The sequence below is a fragment of the Octopus bimaculoides genome, chromosome 30 (assembly GCF_046866305.1).
Source record: "Octopus bimaculoides isolate indiv1 chromosome 30, ASM4686630v1, whole genome shotgun sequence".
Lineage (NCBI taxonomy): Eukaryota > Metazoa > Mollusca > Cephalopoda > Octopoda > Octopodidae > Octopus > Octopus bimaculoides.
Window position 1 is genome coordinate 2237317 of NC_142957.1, and position 24530 is coordinate 2261846.

Below are 24530 nucleotides of genomic sequence, written 5' to 3' on the forward strand. Positions count from 1 at the left end.
CTGTAAACTGGTAAGGTTGTGGAAAACTCCGCGGTCGATTTTGTCAATCATATTATTTCTGAAATGTCTGTAACATAAAACAAAGTTTAAACTAATAGTAAACGAAAGTTTCCTGATGAATTATTTAATCTTCAGTCAGATGAAGAACATCGGACAATGAACGACAAAAGCCCAGCAAAGATGATGATGATGATGATAATGATGATGATGATAATGACGACGTTGATGAATGTGATGATGATGATGATGATAATCATTATCATCATCATCATGAAATAGGTGAAAGAGGCAGAAATTGATGGCAATATCGGAAATTGCGAAGGAAAATCAATGGTAGAACGTATAGATGTATAAAACTGGAGAGCGATGAAACGAAACAGATGTTTGAAAATTTGTAAAATAGGCGAAACAATATTTTGAGAATAAAAAAGAGATGATGACCATACTCAAATTAACGGAAAATCATGAAGAAGAAGACAAAGAGGAAGAAGCTGAAGAAGAAGACGAAGAGGAAGAACATGAAGAAGAAGATTAAGACAGAGGAGGAGGAGGAGAAGAAGAGGAAGAGGAAGGAGATATGTAGAAGTTGAAGTAGAAGAACTGTAATTATAATGATAGAAAGAACACAAACAAGAACAGGTATTATTAATATTATTACTAGTAGTAGTAGTAGTAGTAATAGCAGAAACAACAGCAGCAGTACAAGAAGTATGAGGAATGGAAGAAGATGAAGGAGGGGGAGGAGGGGGGAGGAAAGATAAAGATTGAAATGAAAAATTAGAAGTTAGCTTATGATTAAGGGGAAGAGAAAGAAGAGCAACAAAACATGTACAGCAAGAACAAGATGAAGAATAAAAAGGAGGAGAGGAAGAACAGTTTGAAGAAGAAAATGAACAAATAAAGAGAAAGATTATGATGATGATGTTGATTATCATGATAATGATGATGATATCGATGATGATGATAATCATGATCACGGTGATGACGAAGTCGACAGTGATGATGATGATGATGATTGTAATGATGGTGTGTAGGGGATGGGGAGGAAGCTGACATGGATTATGATCAAGCTTATTACGATGGTGATGCTAAGGATCATACCCATGAAGATTTTGTTGCTTACTCTTTGAATTCTATCCTAATGCTTATGATGATTCCGTCTCTAAACATTATGTCGATGATAATGATAATAATGATGTTATTGGTGAGGATGATGATGCCAATGGTGATGATAATGATGGCGAAAATTGCCATGATGTTCACGACGACGACGACCACCACCACCACCACCGCGATCACGACGACGACGACGACGACGACCATGATGAATGTAAGGAACACAGTATATTATTGGATGCAATGAGTTCCCTCGTGGAGAATTCGGATGGTATTGAGAGACACTACATGTGGCAAAATACAGAAAACTCGCTCGTAATTGGTTCACGATGCAAAGAGTATTTAGAGGTAACGCCTTGCTTTCACAGTAGGCTTCAATATCATTGAGAGAGCTGGAAATCTATTTCAACAATATATACTGGACGTATATGTGAAGTTTGAGGTTTGCAGATTGCAATACCTTAGAGCAGTAAAGATGGATTTGTGGATTTGTGAAACTACCTGCTCAGAGGGGCTCTTGAGAATGTTGAGCCAGGAGTGCCTGTGATACTTCCATCATCATTGACAGGCAGTCCTAGGAGTATGCACCATTTCCATGATGCAATGGTGATTGTAGAAAAGTATTGTAAACCTGACTTATTTGTCACATATACATGACACTCTTAGTTCTAAGAGACAGAAAATAATTTGCAGCGGAATGAGACTTCTGAAAACTCACCAGATTTAGTTGCAAGAATGTACAAGTTGCATCTCACTGAACTTCTGAAGGATATAAAGGACATACATGTATTTGTTGTATCAGTGGCTCACGTTCATGTCATTGAGTTTCAAAAGAAAGGACTTCCACACTGCCATATGCTGGCAGTCTTAAGAAATGAAAACAAGTTGAAGAACCGACATGATATAGATAAAATGGTATCAGCAGAGTTTCCTGATTCAAACAATGACCCAGTCATGCACGATTTAGTTGAGAAACTCTTGATACATGGCATTTGTGATGAAGATAACCCCTCCTCACTCACCATGCATAGAGAATGCGTCTTGCCAAAAACATTTCCCAAGAAGTAGAGAAGTGAGACACTACTAAATATTAATGGATGTCCGGATACAGGAGGCGCAATAATGGGATCACAGCACAAGTTGGGCACCACTCGTCTGACAACAGGTAAGTCATTCCATACCATGCTTATCTATAAAAGAAATTCCGAGCTCAGATTAATATAAAAGTTTGCTCCTCTGTAAAAAGCGATAAGGACATCTGCAAGTATTCTTGAAAGTTCCCGACTGCGCTTCATTTGAAGTAAGGAAGAATGCAGTGGCAGAAAGCAAATAGATTCAACAACCCCATAATGAAATCTGAAATCATCTTGCATGTTGATATGTTTCACCTTTTGAACCCATGTAGAGAATATCTGAGTCCAAGTTGCATGACTACTTCCAGACTGTCTACAGACTAGCAGTTCACCTTGAAGAGACCAGTAGAGCATGTACTTCCACAGAGGTGAAGCTCAACAAGCTGCTCAAAAACAGAAAAGCGTGACACTCCTCTCACTGCATGGTTCAAATTGAATGAACACGATGAAAATTCACGGATGTACTTGTACCCTGACATTCCTGTACGTTACGTGCTTAATGAAAGTACAAAAAAATGGACACCTAGGAGAAGGAACATCATCATCAGCAGAAGAATGTACACAGTGAGTCCTAGGGACGTATAAAAACTTCTCTTACGATATTGCTGCTTTTGCATGTTCCAGTCGCTAAAAGCTTTGAAGAAGTTCGATCCGTAGGAGGTGAAATCAGTGCAACATTTAAAGATACGTGCATAAGACTTGGTCTTCTCCAAAATAATGAAGTGTTAGAGCATGCCATACTTGAAGCTGCTGCATATCGGCTGTCGTCTCAGCTGCGTATTATGTTTCCCGTCCTCTGCATCTCTTCAGACCCTACTAATGTTCTTCGCCTGCAGAACACCCATGATGATTATGTGATGGAAGATTATGTTCACTGAGGTCTGAATGCAGAACAAGCAGAAAATATGGCTCTACGCTCCATAAATGCTGTGTCATTTCAAAATGATACTAGCTGCCTTAATATTGGATTGCCTGAACTAGTGGCAATGCAACAAGTTGAGCATGATGACGTGAACCACATAGGCATTGTAACCCTTACTGATAAGCAGAGAGTGATTGCTGATGCAGTCATTGAATTAGTTGGAAAGAAAATGAGAGGTGAGGTGCCGGAATGTTCCTGTTTCTATGCAAACGCTCCCGGAGGCTGTGGAAAATCTTACATTTTTAATGTGCTGGTCTTACATCTGCGGAGAAACAACTATCAAGTGTGCTGTGGTGCGTGGACAAGCACAGCTTCGACATTGCTGTCTGGAGGAAAAACGGTGCACAGTTTGCTCAAATTGCCCGTTACACTGTTGGAAACTAGCATTTGCAATGTACCACCCACCTCTGACCACAAACATAATTTGAGAAATTTGGATTTGGTTATTATAGGTGAGGCATCCATGATCCCTCTATTTGCTCTTCAAGCTATTGACAAAGCTCTGAAAGACATGACTGACAGCAATGAAGATTTTAGTGGAAAAGTTGTGCTCTTTGGGTGAGACTTCAGGCAATTCTGTGCAAGATTCAAGTGAGTCAGGTCATAATGTAGACGTGTCCTATGATTCATGATTTAATGGGTCGCTGGTAAATGATTCTTTGGCAATGCCTCTCAAGAACAGAGAATTAGTGTATCCTCTCACCAAAGAGCTCAGACTGCTTAATGATAAACTAAGAGGTTATGAATAAATTACCATGTGACCAGTCACTGGTCACCTCGTATAAGCCCTTCCACAAGACTTAACGTAGACCTTAAATATATCAATAAATACTCCTGTCATGAACCTATTGTATTTAAAAACTTAATTCCATAAATTAACCGCAGGATCCCTTGACTTTCTTCTTCGAAAGAAATATTCGAATACGCTGCCCCATATTGTAATAAGACCCTACATGATGGCAGCTTTACTGACAAAATCCACAACCAACCACCTCTTATCATCTAGACTGAAGAACTGGTGTCGGAAAGTTTTATGGCTCCCCTCCCTTACATTCCACCCTTAATGTTAGGAGAAATGTAGGTACAAGCTTCTTGCACTTAGTAGATATCCACTTCCCAAGGTTTACGTCGTCCGTTATTTTTTTGATATGACTTAATATTTGGTAGACAAGAAAAGGTTATCTTGTCGGAATTTAAACATACCCACCGGACATTTATTATACTAGTAATATCAGGTTTACATCTGCATGAGATTGAATTATTGTTACATCATTTTATATTCTTGTATTGGGGGTATATAATATAACGAAACTGAGGGAAGGAAAGTAAACAGACGACGCACTACTGAGACTTCAGGCAATTCTGTGCAAGATTCAAGTGAGTCAGGTCATAATGTAGACGTGTCCTATGATTCATGATTTAATGGGTTGCTGGTAAATGATTCTTTGGCAATGCCTCTCAAGAACAGAGAATTAGTGTATCCTTTCACCAAAGAGCTCAGACTGCTTAATGATAAACTAAGAGGTTATGAATAAATTACCAGTCTTGAGAAACAATCTGCATGACCTAATTTCTTGGAGGGTATATACTTCAAATGGAAATCATAGTTTAATAATATCGAACCCCAGCGTTGCAATCTATTAGTAGTATGAATAGGGAATCCTTTTTTTGACCCAAATATTGATAATAATGGGTGATAATCAGTCTGTAGACGAAAACTTCTACCGTGCAAAAATCTGTGAAATTTTTTCACGGCAAAAATAATCGCTAGCGCTTCTTTTTCGATTTGACTATAATTTTTCTCTTCTGATATCAGAGAACGTGACGTATGAACCACCGTCTCCAAGTTAGTATCTTTATATTTATGTAGCATTAATGCTCCTATACCGTACTAAGAAGCGTCTGAAGCTACAACAATCTCCGCTGCAGGATCGAAGCATAATAACAACAAATCAGGTATAAATTAATTTTTTAAAATTTTGTCAAAAGCCTGTTAACATTTTTCCGACAAATTCCATTTCATATCTTATTTTCAGCAGATTATTCCGTGGATCCCTTGCCTTATGCATATTTGGAATATAAATTTGGTAAAATTTGCCCACCCTAAAAATGCTTGTACGGTCGCTGTATTTGTCGGAGAGGGTATATTTTTAATTGCATCTGCCCTCGACGGGTCTGGTCGATGACCAACTTCTGTCAATGATTTGTACTTAATATCTTATTTTCGGTAAGAAAATTTCACACTTTTCGTCACTTAAATTAAGGCCGAAATCCCTATTTTTCCCGAATCCCTAGTTTACGTGTCCTGTGCGTTGTTCCCTGGATTTGCTCTTAACGAGAATATTATCCAGATATGGATTGTAAGACATCCGTTTAGACCAGTGAAAAATCAGCACACACTATGATCTTATTCTTTTTCTTAATGTACACAGTTAGTACTGCCTATTGACTATGTTCCACTTTTTGGGTAACTCCAATTTTTTTCTAATCTCTCTAACACTAAGTTTATCTGTTATAACCTGTTTAGATACTGGTGTGGAGTGTTCTTTTATTTCAAACCAGGTCTTCGTTTTCGTACACAGACCTAATTTATCAGACAGAACTTCAAAAAATACTTTTTTTTTTTTCAATTCGTCTGTCGCCTTATTTGTACTGGCGAAAAAACCATTCACATCTTTAAAAAGATTTATGGAATATCCCATAAGTTAAATAATTGCATCGAGTCAGTTACGAATAAGTTTGCTTTTGTATTATTTAACACAAAACTCTAGGTTTTAAGGTTTTTTTAACGAAATGTAATTTTACTTATCAATTGGCTCTTAAAATATTTTTTGCTGGTACACGATGGGCAATTTTCGAAGTTAAATTTAATTTAGGTTTCTCGATTTTTTTCCATGTAACTCTGTTAATTATTGATAAGTCGCTTCCTGTAACTTTACGTTTGTGTTTTAAATGCTTCATACACAAATTCTCTTTGAGGCTCGTTTGTATTTTTTGTCACCGATAATCCGATTAGGCGATTTTTTTCTTTTGAACCACTTTTTAGGTTCTGCTTTGCAGTGTAATTTTTTATGACCTATATTACCAAACTTGAAACATTTTATATTATCAGACGGAAAATTATTTTTAGAATGTAGACCACTGCAACCATCACATGGATTCAGTCTTGATGTTATCTTCTTATCTGATACCGGTTGACACACTTGAATTTGAGAGCAAACGTTCTCTTCAATTTTATTTGCGTCATGATTTATAACCCTCTGACATTCTGCTACTGCTGTAGTCGCTGTTATTGTTGCTGCTGCTGTAGTCGATGTTGTAACTGCTGTAGCTGCTGCTGTTGTTGCTGTTATTGTTGCTGCTGCTGATTTTGCAACTGTATCACGGAGGCCAACAGGTCTTCCATGTTAATGAATTTTTCTTTGATTTCGTACCAAAAAAGAAAATTTTAAATGTCCAACGTAAGCTTCGAACAACTCGTCGTCACTTTTATATACTTGTATTAGATATCTGATATTACGAAGCAGCGGTGAAGAAAGTATATACTAGACGTACTATTATTACTACTACACTTGAGTCAACGCTCTCAATCTCGACTCACTGGGAACTACTTACCAACACGAACTGTTAATCGTTCACAGTTCTCTAATTTATAATAACGAGTCAGCCGACCTTTGGTCACTTGGGGGGAGGAGTCGGGATCCTTCCACAACACGTTGATTGTCTCTCTTGTATTTTCTTGTCTTCTTCACAAGCATCCCTTGCTCAAAGTTTATTTGTTCAAAAGGTAACCCAGAAACTCAGTCTTGCTTTCAGCTTGATAAATGGCGGAATAAATTATTTCAACCAGGAAACCCTTAGAAACTGTATTTACAAACTTTGTGTATTTTTATTTTAAGATTGCCTTTACTCTCTTAACTGATTGAGGGTTTTCTTCTTTGTGTAGGATTACCACATAATATGTATGTACACATATAGATAGATATGTAGATAGATAGATAGATAGATAGATAGATAGATAGATAGATAGATAGATAGATAGATAGAGAGTGAGAGAGTGGAAAAGAGAGAGTGCGAATGAGACTGAAAATATTCAGATGTGCTCTCATGGATCAGCGTAGAGATATTTATATATTTAAAGAATAGATTTACAGGGAGTACAAAGAATACAGAAATCTAACGGAAGGGATATGGTATTTCGGGTCCGACAGCCAATTCTAGGAGGCCGGTATTTTATATAATGTTTGTAATGTTGGCAGTTGGAGTGTGTAACATCTCAAAGATATGCAACCAGTTGTGAATGCATATAAACGTTACCGTAAACCCGACCAGTATCGTCAGGGTGGAAAGATCGGCAACTAACAGTGGTTGGCTATGAAAAGGGCTCTGAGATCCAAATTGATTAGGTTTAGTGAAAAAGTGATAACTGAATATTTTAGATTTCTTCATTCTTGCCGAGAGGCGATCATGGGGTGTGCGAGAAAAGAGTCACCGGACCTAGATTGTCTACTCTACGAGCCTTATTTGCACATGCCGCATATGTTCGAGGTGCTTCTCGGCAGATGTCTACTAGAACGGGAGAATTCTCAGTCCTGCAAAAATTGGTGTGGTCGTATTGCTAAGAAAATACTGGAACAGGAGCGGGGGGTGTTTTAACACCTTCAGTTAAATGTAGTCTTCAAGATTTTGTGATGGTGTTAGTTAAGTATTTGGCGTGTGACGTCAATACTTAGGTGGATGAGATACAGACGTGTACCATAACACACAATTTCCGCTCCAAGAAATGCATCATAGCAAGTATGGATAAAGAACCTGGATGGTGGGATTCTAATCTATACTTTGAGGCTGAGGTCGTACCTCTCTTGGGAGGCTTGATCGTTCTAATTTACAGTAATACTTCCTCAGTAGTGTGAGTAAATGTTCAGATGTTTATTCGCTCAGTATAATTCTATCGATCAGTCAAGAGTGCCTTTCCCTCCCAGTTTATATGTCTAGTCCCTAGATTTACGACTGCAGACGTTGAAATTTCAAGCCGTAACCATTGAGAACTAGAGAACGCAAGTTTTGTGTTTGCATAACATATTCATGGAGTACGTGCTCGTCGGTGTTGGGCACCAAATACATCGAAATGATCGGTACTTCACTAAGGGAATACGAGGTGGAGACAGGAGTAAAGATTAATCAAATCTCGTTGGGCTGTTTACCGGCACCTAGAGAAGCAGGCCCATTCTGTTCACCTTCGTTGTCAGACACTGGACGGACTAGTTAAATTGCTTGGAGTTTCCTTTGGTGCAGCTCCCCTTCCCCACTGGACAAGAACTGGAAAGAGCTGATCTCATCCCAAGAAATGGGCTGCGGAGAAACTATCCCTGAATGATCTAGCATTCATCATCTCTTACCGTCTGACTCTCATCTCTTGCCTAGGTTTTTTTTTTTTAGGAAGTCTGTGAGCTCATGAAGTCGGATTTGACCTATTTTGGGGTCACTTGCTATCGTACAGATACATCTTGCCATAGTGTATGTTCCTTTTTGGTGTGTGAGGGATGGCAAGAGTAGAAATTTGTGTGTCTGTTTTTTTGTAAAATATATATCTGTTGTGACTGTAGAGTTGTGTATTTTTATGTGGATATCCAGGAATGGTATTCCATTACAAATGGTTTCTCTCGTTAATTTGATATATGAGTGAAGTGTGTTGAAGATGTTATTTAATATTTATAGATTTTTATTTGAATTGTCCCAAATAATGAAGGAGTCATCGAGAAAGCGTTTCCACATTTTTTGTTAGTTGTTTTTAGTCCTTTTCTCCTCATTCTTGATGCATTAAACCTCAGTCCGTTCCCATTATTAACGACTTGTCCTTCATCCCATAAACAGCAGCTCTCTTCATCATTCTTGTAAAGGTTGACCTGCAACTACTTAAGAGGAATGTTAATGATATCTATCTCACCAGCATTGGAGAGGCTGAAGGAGTTATAAGACCTGACTGATCCTCTCTCCAAAACCGAAACAAAAAGAGTGAGAACTCAACTCACATCACAAACAACTGGACGATATACTGCAAGGTGTCTGAATCGACATCCTTAAAGTTGCGCTAATTCTTTGCTCTGTTATGGTTCTTTATTGATCTCGGAAATGAATGACATGAGGTTGACCTCGGCCGGATTTCAAGTTAGAAATTCTGTGTGTCAGAAAAAATACTGCAACGCATTCTACTGCAATGTATTGCAATTTCAGTCAATTCGCGGTTATATTATGAATGATGAAAATATCTAACTTATTAAATGGAACATCGACTTTACTATTTAACATCTTGAGATATACGTGATTTCTCAATTGGTCAAAACGTTCCAAATCTGTTAAGAAATAGATCTGATCCGCATTAGTATTGGAATATTTGATTAAAACTGAAAGTTTAAGGTGACTAAACTATTTAATTTGAAATAATCACCTGGAACACAGTTTATTCATGATTGTCATCAGCAAGTATTAAATAATTACTGAATTTTATTCTATTCCATGACTTAAGTCTTTAAATGTTAATAAAGCACTAAAAAAGTACAATAAAACATGTAAAAATTACAAAATTTTCAGGGCAACTGAGAGACATCAATCAGCCGAAACTTCAATTAAGCTTGCATAATTTTGTAATAATTGTGTAATAAGTTTTATTGTGTTCATGATAGGGTAAATTTTACTGATGATATTCTGTCAAAAGTAAATTCCTCATAATTTGTTCAAACAGCACTATTTTGATTTCATCACTTAGGTATTTTAAGAATTTAGCAATTTAAACGGATCTTGTCATTATCTGCAATTTAATCCGTCTGTATCATTTTAAATTGTAAAAACAATCATTTTTTCTATAGAAACAAACCTGAAATTTTGGAAAAGGGACAAGTCCTTTATATTGATCTCAGAGCTAAATTGGTATTTATTTTATCGAACCCGAAAGAATGAAAAGCAAAGTCAACCTCCACAGAATTTAAAATCGAAACGTAAACACGGATGAAATACCGATTAACATTTTGTCCGGCGTGCCCAAAGATCCTGCTAGTTCACTGCATTTTTAATTGTAAAATTAATACAAACAATATTTAAAATCTATTCTGTGACACTGTAAAAATAAACAACAATTCAACTAATTAATGAAATCATATAATTCTGCGAAATACACATGTTTTGTTAGCACCTACGTTTTTATACTGCCCGTTCATTGAATATACCGTAAGATCAGATGAAGTTAGACAAATAACATCAAACTTCAGATGTTAACCATATCCAATCATTGTGTATGCGATGTTATGCATTATAAGCTCAATATAAGAGAAACAGTTTATTTGACTTCACATTAAGTAACATATCAATCTGTTTTACATAATATTATGTTTTTAATGCTGTGAGATCAACAACAGAATCGGTTGGCTGAGAACATAATCAATGAGAAATTAAAATATTGGATGTGGAGAATACGTAGAAAGTATCAAATACTTACAAATATTTAACATTCATCGGAATTGGTTGTGGGACTGATGATAGTTGGTGATTTTCACAATTTACATTTACAGGTGATTTGCAAGTGCATATCTTGCATATTTCTGAAACAGCATGAGCCTCCAAAACCAATATCAAACACAGTATCAACGCAAATATTTGTATATATGATACTATGTGTTGAGACATATTTTCAGATGTAGATTTATCTGTAAAACAAGAAAATAGAAAATATCAGAGACTTCAATGTTTTTAGTTTTACACTGCAGAATCTTCGAAGGAACTAAAATTAGCCCCTGTTCCATATAACAAATATGTATTGTTTTCATAATTTGATATTCAAAGTAACAAAATTAAATTTTGATAAATTACTCTGAAGAAACTTATTAAAGACTAGCTAGGAGTGGCTGTGTGGTAAGTAGCTTGCTTACCAACCACATGGTCCCGGGTTCAGTCCCACTGCGTGGCATCTTGGGCAAGTGTATTCTACTATAGCCTCGGGCCGACCAAAGCCTTGTGAGTGGATTTGGTAGACAGAAACTGAAAGAAGCCTGTCGTATATATGTATATATATATATATATGTATGTGTGTATGTGTTTGTATGTCTGTGTTTGTCCCCCCAACATCGCTTGACAACCGATGCTGGTGTGTTTATGTCCCCGTAACTTAGCGGTTCGGCAAAAGAGACCGATAGAATAAGTACTAAGCTTCCAAAGAATAAGTCCTGGGGTCGATTTGCTCGACTAAAGGCGGTGCTCCAGCATGGCCACAGTCAAAAGACTGAAACAAGTAAAAGAGTAAAAGAGTAAAAGAGTAAAAGAGAGATATCCAGCAGTGCTCGGGATTAAAATGACAGTTTCTTATTATTTTATTTGTTTAAGTCATGTGACAACGGCCATGCTGGAGCATCAACTTTAGTCCAAGATTTCGACACCCGGAGTTATTTTTAGTAAGCCTAGTACTTATTCTATCGGTATCTCTTGCCGAACCACTAGGTTACCTGGATAACAACATCGGTTATCAAGCGATGGTGGTGGTACAAACGCAGATACACACACACACACACACACACACACACACACACACACACAACACACAAATATACACATATATACGACAGTCTTCTTTCAGTTTCCATGTACGAAATGCACTCACAAGGCTTTGGTTGGCCTGAGGTTATAGTATATAGAGAGATTTAAGCAGAATTGCACCTAACGATTTATGGATTTATTCCTACAAGATCGGAAAGTGGAACTGTGAACATTTATGCTTCTTTAACTGAGGTCAGCAGACCCACGACCGATGTGTGTGGGGGGGTGATGGTATATCATTTATATTAGTACTAATATGATTATCTTCATTATTTAAAAAAATACTTAATAACTAATATCACAAATTCAATGCTTCAGCCCTTCCCATGACTGTCTGTAATGATAAATATATATAATTATATTACTGGAGGCGCAATGGCTCTATGCTTAGAGCAGCGGACTCACGGTCGTAATATGGCGGTTTCGATTCCCAGACCGGGCGTTGTGATTGTTTATTGAGCGAAAACACCTAAAGCTCCACGAGGCTCTAGTAGGGTGTGGTGGCAAATCCTGCTATTCTCTTACACAACATCCTTTTATTATTATTATTATTATTTCAGTGATTTGTCTGTGGCCATTCTGGAGCACTGCGTTTTGTCGAACAAATCGAACTTATTCTTTGTGAGCCTAGTACTTATCCTCACGGTCGCTTTTGCCGAGCCGCTATGTTACTGAGACACCTGCATCGGTTGTCAAGCGATAATTGGGGAACAAACATAGATATATGCAGAAACATACACACTGCGACATATATATATATATAGATAGATAGAGAGAGAGAGAGAGAGAGAGAGAGAGAGAGGAAAATTTACGATAAAACAACAGACGAAGACAGGTGGTGTAAACAACAAATGGATGTATTAGAATAACGCTCGGGAATAGAGAATGTCCTTAACGTTTCGAGCCTACGATCTTCAACAGAAAGCAACCGAGAAAGAAACAAGGAGGGAAAAAAATATAAGTGTAGTGGTCAGCGATCTATCATGGCGAATGCTGGACAGAAGAATCACACAGGAGAGTTCAAAAGGGGAGATAACAAAGAAGTGTTGATCCCAAGAAGAAGGTGCGTGTGTGTGAAAGAATGCTGGTGATCTTAACGTATGCATGTGTGAATGTAGTTGTGAAGGTGTGAAAATGTGGGGATGGGAATTGGTCAGTGCTGGGGTGGGCGTGGTGGTGTGTTGTGAAGTGATGTGTTGTTTGATATGGTATAGCTTGGTGTGACTGAGGGTATTAGGAGGTGGGGAGGGGAGAGTGAGGAAAGCATGGGTGGAGTGTGGGTTAAGCTGAGGGTGGGGCTAGAGGTAGAGACATGTCGATAGGCACACGTTGGGGTGGGTGTAAGGGATGGGATGGGGTGTGATGAATGGGTTTGAGGTATGGGGTGTGAGGGATAGGGTGTGAGGGATGAGGTGTGAGGGATGGGGTGTGAGGGATGAGGTGTGAGGGATGGGGTGTGAGGGATGGGGTGTGAGGGATGGGGTGTGAGGGATGGGGTGTGAGGGATGGGGTGTGAGGGATGGGGTGTGAGAGATGGGGTGTGAGGGATGAGGTGTGAGGGATGGGGTGTGAGGTATGGGGTGTGAGGGATAGGGTGTGAGGGATGAGGTGTGAGGGATGGGGTGTGAGGGATGGGGTGTGAGGGATGGGGTGTGAGGGATGGGGTGTGAGAGATGGGGTGTGAGGGATGGGGTGTGAGGGATGGGGTGTGAGAGATGGGGTGTGAGGGATGAGGTGTGAGGGATGGGGTGTGAGGTATGGGGTGTGAGGGATAGGGTGTGAGGGATGAGGTGTGAGGGATGGGGTGTGAGGGATGGGGTGTGAGGGATGGGGTGTGAGGGATGGGGTGTGAGAGATGGGGTGTGAGGGATAGGGTGTGAGGGATGGGGTGTGAGGGATGGGGTGTGAGGGATGAGGTGTGAGGGATGAGGTGTGAGGGATGGGGTGTGAGGGATGGGGTGTGAGGGATGGGGTGTGAGGGATGATGTGTGGGATGTGGTGTGGGGGATGGAGTGTGAGGAATGGGGTGTGAGGGATGGGGTGTGAGGGATGAGGTGTGAGGGATGGGGTGTGAGGGATGGGGTATGAGGGATGGGGTGTGAGGGATGGGGTGTGAGGGATGGGGTGTGAGGGATGGGGTGTGAGGGATGGGGTGTGAGGGATGGGGTGTGAGGGATGGGGTGTGAGGGATGGGGTGTGAGGGATAGGGTGTGAGGGATGGGGTGTGAGGGATGGGGTGTGAGGGATGAGGTGTGAGGGATGGGGTGCGAGGGATGGGGTGTGAGGGATGGGGTGTGAGGGATAGGGTGTGAGGGATGGGGTGTGAGGGATGGGGTGTGAGGGATGGGGTGTGAGAGATGGGGTGTGAGGGATGAGGTGTGAGGGATGAGGTGTGAGGGATGGGGTGTGAGAGATGGGGTGTGAGGGATGGGGTGTGAGGGATGGGGTGTGAGAGATGGGGTGTGAGGGATGGGGTGTGAGGGATGGGGTGTGAGGGATGGGGTGTGAGAGATGGGGTGTGAGGGATGGGGTGTGAGGGATGGGGTGTGAGAGATGGGGTGTGAGGGATGAGGTGTGAGGGATGAGGTGTGAGGGATGGGGTGTGAGAGATGGGGTGTGAGGGATGGGGTGTGAGGGATGGGGTGTGAGGGATGAGGTGTGAGGGATGGGGTGTGAGAGATGGGGTGTGAGGGATGGGGTGTGAGGGATGGGGTGTGAGAGATGGGGTGTGAGGGATGAGGTGTGAGAGATGGGGTGTGAGGGATGGGGTGTGAGGGATGGGTGTGAGAGATGGGGTGTGAGGGATGGGGTGTGAGGGATGGGGTGTGAGGGATGAGGTGTGAGGGATGAGGTGTGAGGGATGGGGTGTGAGAGATGGGGTGTGAGGGATGAGGTGTGAGGGATGAGGTGTGAGGGATGGGGTGTGAGAGATGGGGTGTGAGGGATGGGGTGTGAGGGATGGGGTGTGAGGGATGGGGTGTGAGGGATGAGGTGTGAGGGATGGGGTGTGAGGGATAGGGTGTGAGGGATGGGGTGTGAGGGATGGGGTGTGAGGGATCGGGTGTGAGAGATGGGGTGTGAGGGATGGGGTGTGAGGGATGGGGTGTGAGGGATGGGGTGTGAGAGATGGGGTGTGAGGGATGGGGTGTGAGGGATGGGGTGTGAGGGATAGGGTGTGAGGGATGGGGTGTGAGGGATGGGGTGTGAGGGATGGGGTGTGAGGGATGGGGTGTGAGAGATGGGGTGTGAGGGATGAGGTGTGAGGGATGGGGTGTGAGGGATGGGGTGTGAGAGATGGGGTGTGAGGGATGGGGTGTGAGAGATGGGGTGTGAGGGATGAGGTGTGAGGGATGGGGTGTGAGGGATGGGGTGTGAGGGATGGGGTGTGAGGGATAGGGTGTGAGGGATGTTGTGTGAGAGATGGGGTGTGAGGGATGGGGTGTCAGAGATGTGGTGTGAGGGATGGGGTGTGAGGGATGGGGTGTGAGGGATCGGATGTGAGAGATGGGTGTGAGGGATGAGGTGTGAGGGATGAGGTGTGAGGGATGGGGTGTGAGGGATGGGGTGTGAGAGATGGGGTGTGAGGGATGGGGTGTGAGGGATGGGGTGTGAGAGATGGGGTGTGAGGGATGGGGTGTGAGGGATGGGGTGTGAGAGATTGGGTGTGAGGGATGAGGTGTGAGGGATGAGGTGTGAGGGATGGGGTGTGAGGGATGAGGTGTGAGGGATGAGGTGTGAGGGATGGGGTGTGAGAGATGGGGTGTGAGGGATGGGGTGTTAGGGATGGGGTGTGAGGGATGGGGCGTGAGAGATGGGGTGTGAGGGATGAGGTGTGAGGGATGGGGTGTGAGGGATGGGGTGTGAGGGATGGGGTGTGAGAGATGGGGTGTGAGGGATGGGGTGTGAGGGATGGGGTGTGAGAGATGGGGTGTGAGGGATGAGGTGTGAGGGATGGGGTGTGAGGGATGGGGTGTGAGGGATGGGGTGTGAGGGATGGGGTGTGAGGGATGGGGTGTGAGGGATGGGGTGTGAGAGATGGGGTGTGAGGGATGGGGTGTGAGGGATGAGGTGTGAGGGATGAGGTGTGAGGGATGAGGTGTGAGGGATGGGGTGTGAGGGATGGGGTGTGAGGGATGGGGTGTGAGGGATGAGGTGTGAGGGATGAGGTGTGAGGGATGGGGTGTGAGAGATGGGGTGTGAGGGATGAGGTGAGAGGGATGAGGTGTGAGGGATGAGGTGTGAGGGATGGGGTGTGAGAGATGGGGTGTGAGAGATGGGGTGTGAGGGATGAGGTGTGAGGGATGGGGTGTGAGGGATGGGGTGTGAGGGATGAGGTGTGAGGGATGGGGTGTGAGAGATGGGGTGTGAGGGATGAGGTGTGAGGGATGAGGTGTGAGGGATGGGGTGTGAGAGATGGGGTGTGAGAGATGGGGTGTGAGGGATGAGGTGTGAGGGATGGGGTGTTAGAGATGGGGTGTGAGGGATGAGGTGTGGGGGATGGGGTGTGAGAGATGGGGTGTGAGGGATGGGGTGTGAGGGATGGGGTGTGAGGGATGGGGTGTGAGGGATGAGGTGTGAGGGATGGGGTGTGAGGGATGGGGTGTGAGGGATGGGGTGTGAGGGATGAGGTGTGAGAGATGGGGTGTGAGGGATGGGGTGTGAGAGATGGGGTGTGAGGGATGAGGTGTGAGGGATGGGGTGTGAGAGATGGGGTGTGAGAGATGGGGTGTGAGGGATGAGGTGTGAGGGATGGGGTGTGAGGGATGGGGTGTGAGGGATGAGGTGTGAGGGATGAGGTGTGAGGGATGGGGTGTGAGAGATGGGGTGTGAGGGATGAGGTGTGAGGGATGAGGTGTGAGAGATGGGGTGTGAGAGATGGGGTGTGAGGGATGAGGTGTGAGGGATGAGGTGTGAGAGATGGGGTGTGAGGGATGGGGTGTGAGGGATGAGGTGTGAGGGATGGGGTGTGAGGGATGGGGTGTGAGGGATGGGGTGTGAGAGATGGGGTGTGAGGGATGGGGTGTGAGGGATGGGGTGTGAGAGATGGGGTGTGAGGGATGGGGTGTGAGGGATGGGGTGTGAGGGATGGGGTGTGAGGGACGCGGTGGGGTGGGATGGGAAGGAATGGGAAGGTGGGGTAGGAGTGTGTAGGGGTGGGATGGGTTTATGAGTGAGGGTTGACGATGAAGGGGGTAGAAGAAGGTGGATATGAGAGAAGGGAAAGGTGGGTATGGGAGGAGGGAGAAAGAGAGGAGAGAGAAAGAGAGGAGAGAGAAAGAGAGTAAGAGAGAAGAGAGAAAGAGTAGGGGTGAAGAGAAGTAAAGAGAAGTAGGAGTCGGAGGGCAGGAGAGGAGAGGTGATGACGGGTTTCTTTCAGTTTCCCTCTACCAAATCCACTCACAAGGCTTCGGTCGGTCCGAGGCTATAGCAGGCATTAAACACTGGCACAAGTTGCCACGCAATGAAACTGAACCCGGAACCATGTGGCTGGTAAGCAAGCAACTTACCACGCAGCCATGCCTGCGCCTATATATGTATATATATATATATATATATATATATATATATATATATATATACATATATATATATATATATATATATATATATATATATATATATATATATATATATATATATATATATATATATATATATATATATATATATATATATATATATATTACAATTTTAGGGAACGAAATCCAAAAATACAGGTAAAAACTCAATTAAAATCAATTTATAAAAAATCTAAATTAAATTGACCTTTATAGATAAAATATATATATAATATATAGTTTTAGGGAAAATAACCAAGTTTCAAGAACTTATCGATGAAAATCCACTATTACATATAGAAAAAGTAACAATTAATAAATTCTATTCAAAAATATAGCTAATCTTCGGGTTGTAAGTAGAACAATAATTAAAATAAATAAATAAATATATATATCTCAACCAACACTAAGTACCAAATGAATTTATGGAAAAATATGAATAAGTACTGTTTTTTCTTTGCTAAAGATTTTCTACTATTTGAAAATAATATGTATTCTTGTTTTTTATATTATTCATTTTTAATAGATAACTTATTTAACACTAAATTATTTAGAAGTTATAGTTTCATTTCAACATAATATTAGAACTTCGATTTGAATAGTGTTGATATATTTTCGATTGTTTTTGATTAATAATATTTGATTAATAATTAGTCTTTATTGTTTATAATAACGTTAAAGGTTTTTTAATTAAAACTTTGTATATATATATATAAAATTTAATCTTTTATTCTTAATAATTTTTTTCTTTCCTAATTTTTTCATTCATAATTTTTTCATTCATATTTTTATTTTTACGTTTGTAGAAATAAATATTCTTGTATTTTTCTATTATTCTATTGATTTTTAATGATAATTAAATAAACGTTTATAGTTTTAAATAGTATAGCTTTAACTATTACACCGTTTAAATATGTACTAATTTTATCTTCATTATTATTTTAAACTTAAACTTCATTCAAATTGTATTTAAAACAATGATAATTTAAAACAATGATAATTTATGTAAGATGTTTTTTGTATATAATATACATGTTAGCATATATTATAATGGATGAAGGGATGATTATTGAATGTTTATTATTTTGATATTTTGATATTTTTAATAATTTTTCTATCTTTAGGAAATAAGTATTTCATATAAATTCATTTGGTACTTATTGTTGGGTAAGATATATATATTTATTTATTTTAATTATTGTTCTACTTACGACCCGAAGATTAGCTATATTTTTGAATAAAATTTATTTTCGATAATTTCAATTGATTTTCATTGATTTTAATTGATTTTAATTGATTTAAATTTCCTTTCTATTTGAAAATTAGTTATGAAACACGTGTAGTCATTTTATTATCTTTATCTTATTATATTTACGTTGTTTTATATTATACTCATTTATTGTGCTTTTAATTGTTAATTTTTCTATGTGATAGTGGATTTTCATCGATGAGTTCTTGAAACTTGGTTATTTTCCCTAAAACTATATATTTCATATATATATATATATATATATATATATATATATATATATATATATATATATATATATATGTACATAAATGTACACATATATATATAATATATAAACTTATGCAAATGCATATTTCATTTTTCATCTCCTTCTTGTTTCAGTCATTTGACTATGGCCATGCTAGAGCACCGCATTTAAGGGTTTTAGCCAAACAAATCGATCAAACGATACTTTCCAATGCCTAGAACTAATTTTATCGGGGTCGTTTGCCGAACCGATAGTTTACGGGGACATGAATGCATTAACACCGGTTGTCAAGCGGGGGTGGAAGACAAACACTGAAACAAAGACATACACACGCACATGCGCACCCACAAACACACAGACTCATATACAAATAGATATAGATAGATAGATACAATCGCAGGACTTCTTTCAGTTGATATAATCTTTATCTACCCCATCTGAAATTATGTTTAAATAAATAAAATGATCTTTTGAGAGTTAGTTGGAAAGTCGTATGTCAATTATCAGAAATTCCTCTCAGCCAAACCTGCCTTAAGCCATGGGCTCATTGACCAATTGTCCGGGAGCTTCTCCGGTGTAGGGACCTTGTTTTGACCTATGTACGCTGTAGCTGCTGTGAATAGAAACACACGGCAGGTCCCAGTTCATTGATTTACCCACGGCCTTTAATACTAAACAGGTCAGATATGGAGCAGCCGACAAGCAAATCTGTGGATTTGAGCAGAAGATTTGCTGTAGCCCATCTTTTTATACCAATACAAATCGTATATATGATAACACTTTCAGTCAGTTAAGATCAGAGGCCATGAGAGCTGGTATTACCTCAGAGCATATTATTATTTTTATTACTCATCCCCTTCCCCAAATTACTGCCCTTGTGCCTAGAGTAGAAACGTATATACCTTTGTATACATACATACATACATAAATACATATATACAAACACACACACATACACATATATATGTTTATATATACATATGCATATATTTATACGTATATACACTTATATATATATATATATATGTGTGTGTGTGTGTGTGTGTGTGTGTGTGTGTATAAATATCTACATGTATATGTATATATAGATACGGGTGCTTTATCTTAGCTCAGTCTCTCCATCAAACAGACATTACCTGAACAGTGCATGTTTCACAACGCTGCGGGTGTTCAACTGATCAAAGTGGAATGTGAGATGAAGAATGCTATTCAAGAAAACTACGCATCACCCGGTCTAAGAAATGGAACTATGACGTCATAATCGTTAGTGCAAAAGCCCGAGTCAACTTTAGATAAAAGAAAATACAGAAGGATCAGTTAATTATAATTTTGTACAACATATTCCCCTCTCAGATTCCCAAACTTATTGCAGTGGTCTCTCAGATACTTTGAGCCCTGTAAAAGAAATGATAAGTTAGTCGTTTCAACCAGGCTTTCCAAAATATAATTAAAGTCACGAATTTTTAACCCGCTCCCCTTATACATCTATATATCCATACACATACATACACACACACACACACAACACACACACACACACACACACACACACACACACACAGAGAAACACCCAAAAACACACACTCACAAACACACACACACATACACACACATATATGTCAGGTCATCCCATGAGTTCTGTCCGATTTTACCTTTTTTTAAAATTGAATGAAATTTAATAGCATTTTAGAATGTCTAATGGAACTAAAATTATTTTTATGCATTTGTGTACATTTAAACTGATTAAATTATCATTTTACAGAATAATAGAATTAAAATTTCCTTGATTAAAATCCTTTCTAACAGGAAAGTATCCAAAGACCATATGAGGCACATAATGGTTTATGAGTACTAGAAAGGAAACTCTGCAGACGAAGCGACTCGAAACGTACACTCAGTTTATGAAAAAGAATGCTTGAATGAAAGAACTTGCAAAAGATGGCTAGCAAAATTCAGAAGTGGAGATTTCACCCTTGAAGTTAAAGATTGAGTAGGACGTCCAGTTGAGTTTGATGATAAGCTACTTGAGTCGTTACTTGAAGAACATCCTGCATCATCAGTTGTATAATTGGCAATAAAGCTTAGTTCAAACCATACAAATGTTCATCGTCTTATTCAACAACTTGGAAAGTTCCTAAACTTGTAAAATGGGTGCCTCATGAATTGTCCGAAAGCAACCTCGAATCCCGAGTTGACATCTGCTTTCTCTCCACTATCACGAACACAGTACACCCTTTTTGGATAGACTTGTGACTGATGATGAAAAAGGAATCTTCTATCGAAATGTTAAACGTCGTAAACTGTGGCGTGGTAAAAGGGGAAAAGCTCATCCACAGCCTAGAAGGGAACTTCATGGGAAACAGGTTCTTTTCTCTATCTGGTGGGACTACAAATAAGTAATTCACTTTGAATTGTTACCACCTAATGCATCAATCAATGCTCAAGTCTACTGTCAGGAATGTGAGAGTTTGAACTAAGCTTTGAAGAAAAGACCCATTTAGTGAATCGAAAAGGAGTGATGTTTCATCAGGACAATGCGCGACCCCGCACTGCAAAGATCACATCACGAAGATCGAAGAGCTTGGTTGGAAAAAATTACTCATCCACCTGATTCTCCCGACATTGCTCCTTCAGACTACCGTTTGTTTCTTAGTTTACAAAAGCATTTGGGGGACATAACTTTCGCAGCAGCCATCGATAATTAAACTTCAATTAAATATAACATTTTATCACTTGTTTTCTTTATTCAAAATTCGGACAGAACTTATGAGATGACCTGATATATATATATATATATATATATATATATGGGAGAATGTACGAAAAAAAAACAACAACAGAAAGATGTATTAGTTTGATGCTCGGGAATACAGAAAGTCTTTAACGTTTCGAGCTACGCTCTTCAACAGAAAGAATACGTAGAAAACAACGAGAAAAACCCGGAGAAAAATAATTGAATGGTGTTTGGTCGTTCTCCGGCTGGACGGGACGCCAGTCCATCGCAGCGTTACTGAGTGGAATGCAGCAACGTGAAATAAAGTGTTTTGCCCAAGAACACAACACATCGCCCGGTTCAGGAATCGAAACGACAATCTTACGATCATGGTGCTGACACCCTAACCACTAAGCCACGCAGCTCCACACACACACACACTCACACACGCACATATGTATATATATATATATATATATATATATATATATATATATATATATATGTGTGTGTGTGTGTGTGTGTGTGTGTGTGTGTGTGTGTGTGTGTGTGTGTGTGACGGAATAGGGATATTGAATCTGGGGACCTACCTTAGAAGTAATGTAAGTATAATCCAGGTTCTGTTTAACAACATCGAATGGTATGGCTCAAAGTGAAATTAAGATAACAAATCACAGTCTTTCACTTGGTTCCTATGTCCCGCGTTTGCTGTTCGTGGGGTTTATACTGTAAAGAGAGTGTATTTTTAAGACGTGAAATTAAGGATGGAAAATTATAATGCAGTAAAATGACTTTTTACCATATTATGCTAAAAATTTATTCATTTGAAATCTTTGAACGACACGCCTTTCTACTGCATAGACATCCTAAGCATTAGCATCAGGTTACATCCTGCTGGCTGGAAATTCAACCAACAGTATGCAGTAATAATAACTTTAGAATCTGTTACTGTTACTGGTGGAATGTAGAATCCGGTTGCATGGTTTTGCTTCAATATTGAAACGGCAGGACGCAACCTGACACCTGACATCACAGTGTGCATACATACATATATATATATATATATATAGAGAGAGAGAGAGAGAGAGAGTGTGTGTGTGATATATATATATATATATATATGTATATATATATATATATATATATATATATATATATATATATATATATATATATATATGTATATATATATGTACGTATATATATATATATATATATATATATATATATATATATATATATGCATACATGTACACACACATACATACATATACGTATAAACATAGATACATATTTTTTAAAACATATATATAGCAGACAAGCGTATACGTGTATACATTTACATAAGATACACACACACATGCATATGTATAAATATAAATATATATTCGTACATATACATGAATATATATATAAATATTTATAGATACACTCACACACAAACATACATATGTATAAATATATATATATCCGTACATATACATGAATATATATAAATGTATTTATAGATAGACTCACACTCACACACACAAACACACACACAAACACACACATGCATCTGTATAAATATATGTAAGTATAAACAAAGTGGAAAGCAACGGAGTGTTAGGTTAAGAACAGCTACTTACAAAACAAGGAGGGAATCTGAGATTCAGCGTCAGAATAGATATAATGTTAAGAGTGGGTGGGTGAAATGATGGGACTGGACTTTCCAAGTTAGTCCACATTCATTGTGCCACATCAGCAGAGTATAAAAAAAACTGGTTCAGATTGCATTTATACAATTCGTTGTAAATTGTGAAAGTAGAAAGGGAGGTTATCAGTCACAATGCGTGACGATAAGATGCATATATATACACCACACCTTACACTCTATACATACACGCACACACGCACATATGTATGAATGTATGTATCTATGTATGTATGTATGTATGTATGTATGTATGTATAAAGTGTCAGTTGTGGGGTGCAGAAAATGAATATCGAGGAATAAGGTCGTCAGAATTTTTTAAAAAATACATCTTTTCATTTCTTAATTATTGTTAGCGCTTTCGTTCGATTCGTTATTTCCTAATTATTTTTAGCGCTTTCGTTCATTTCGTTATTTCTTAATTATTGTTAGCGCTTTCATTCGTTTCGTTATTTCTTAATTATTGCTAGCACTTTCGTTCGTTTCGTTATTTCTTAATTATTGTTATCGCTTTCGTTCGTTTCGTTATTTCTTAATTATTTTTAGCGCTTTCGTTCGTTTCGTTATTTCTTAATTATTGTTAAGTCTTTCGTTCATTTCGTTATTTCTTAATTATTGTAAGTGCTTTCTTTCGTTTCGTTATTTGTTAATTATTGCTAGCACTTTCCTTCGTTTCGTTATTTCTTAATTATTCCTAGCATTTTCATTCGTTTCGTTATTTCTTAATTATTGCTACCGCTTTCGTTCGTTTCGTTATTTCTTAATTATTGTTACCACTCTCCTTCGTTTCGTTATTTGTTAATGATTGCTAGCACTTTCATTCGTTTCGTTATTTCTTAATTATTGTTAAGTCTTTCTTTCGTTTCGTTATTTGTTAATGATTGCTAGCACTTTTGTTCGTTTCGTTATTTCTTAATTACTGTAAGCAGTTTCGTTCGTTTAGTTATTTCTTAATTATTGCTAGCGCTTTCGTTCGTTTCGTTATTTCTTAATTATTGTTACCACTTTCATTCGTTTCGTTATTTCTTAATTATTGTTACCACTTTCAATCGTTTCGTTATTTGTTAATGATTGCTAGCACTTTCGTTCGATTCGTTATTTCTTAATTATTGCTAGCACTTTCGTTCGTTTCGTTATTTCTTAATTATTGTTAGCGCTTTCATTCGTTTCGTTATTTCTTAATTATTGCTAGCACTTTCGTTTGTTTCGTTATTTCTTAATTATTGTTATCGCTTTCGTTCGTTTCATTATTTCTTAATTATTGTTAGTGCTTTCGTTCGTTTCGTTATTTCTTATTTATTGCTAGCACTTTC

General features: G+C 39.3%; 1 protein-coding gene across 7 annotated transcripts in view; it reads right to left on the minus strand.

Annotated features, from left to right (window-relative positions):
• LOC106876916 (uncharacterized) overlaps window positions 1-23441 on the minus strand; it is a 100011-nt gene extending 76570 nt beyond the window's left edge. For 2 of the 7 annotated variants that reach the window (XM_089346154.1, XM_089346152.1), the window contains exons 1-4: window positions 23153-23418; window positions 22115-22250; window positions 10664-10871; window positions 1-67 (exon numbers count right to left, since the gene is read on the minus strand). The exon at window positions 1-67 is cut by the window's left edge and continues 5 nt beyond it. In XM_089346154.1, coding sequence (XP_089202280.1) covers window positions 1-67; window positions 10664-10851 — 255 coding nt within the window. In that variant the 5' untranslated portion in view covers window positions 10852-10871; window positions 22115-22250; window positions 23153-23418. Of the gene's footprint in view, window positions 68-10663; window positions 10872-22114; window positions 22346-23152 lie in introns of those variants that run through there. The other 5 variants (XM_089346151.1, XM_089346149.1, XM_089346155.1 and 2 more) reach the window with 5 other exon arrangements.
• Between the last annotated feature and the right edge of the window lie 1089 nt (window positions 23442-24530).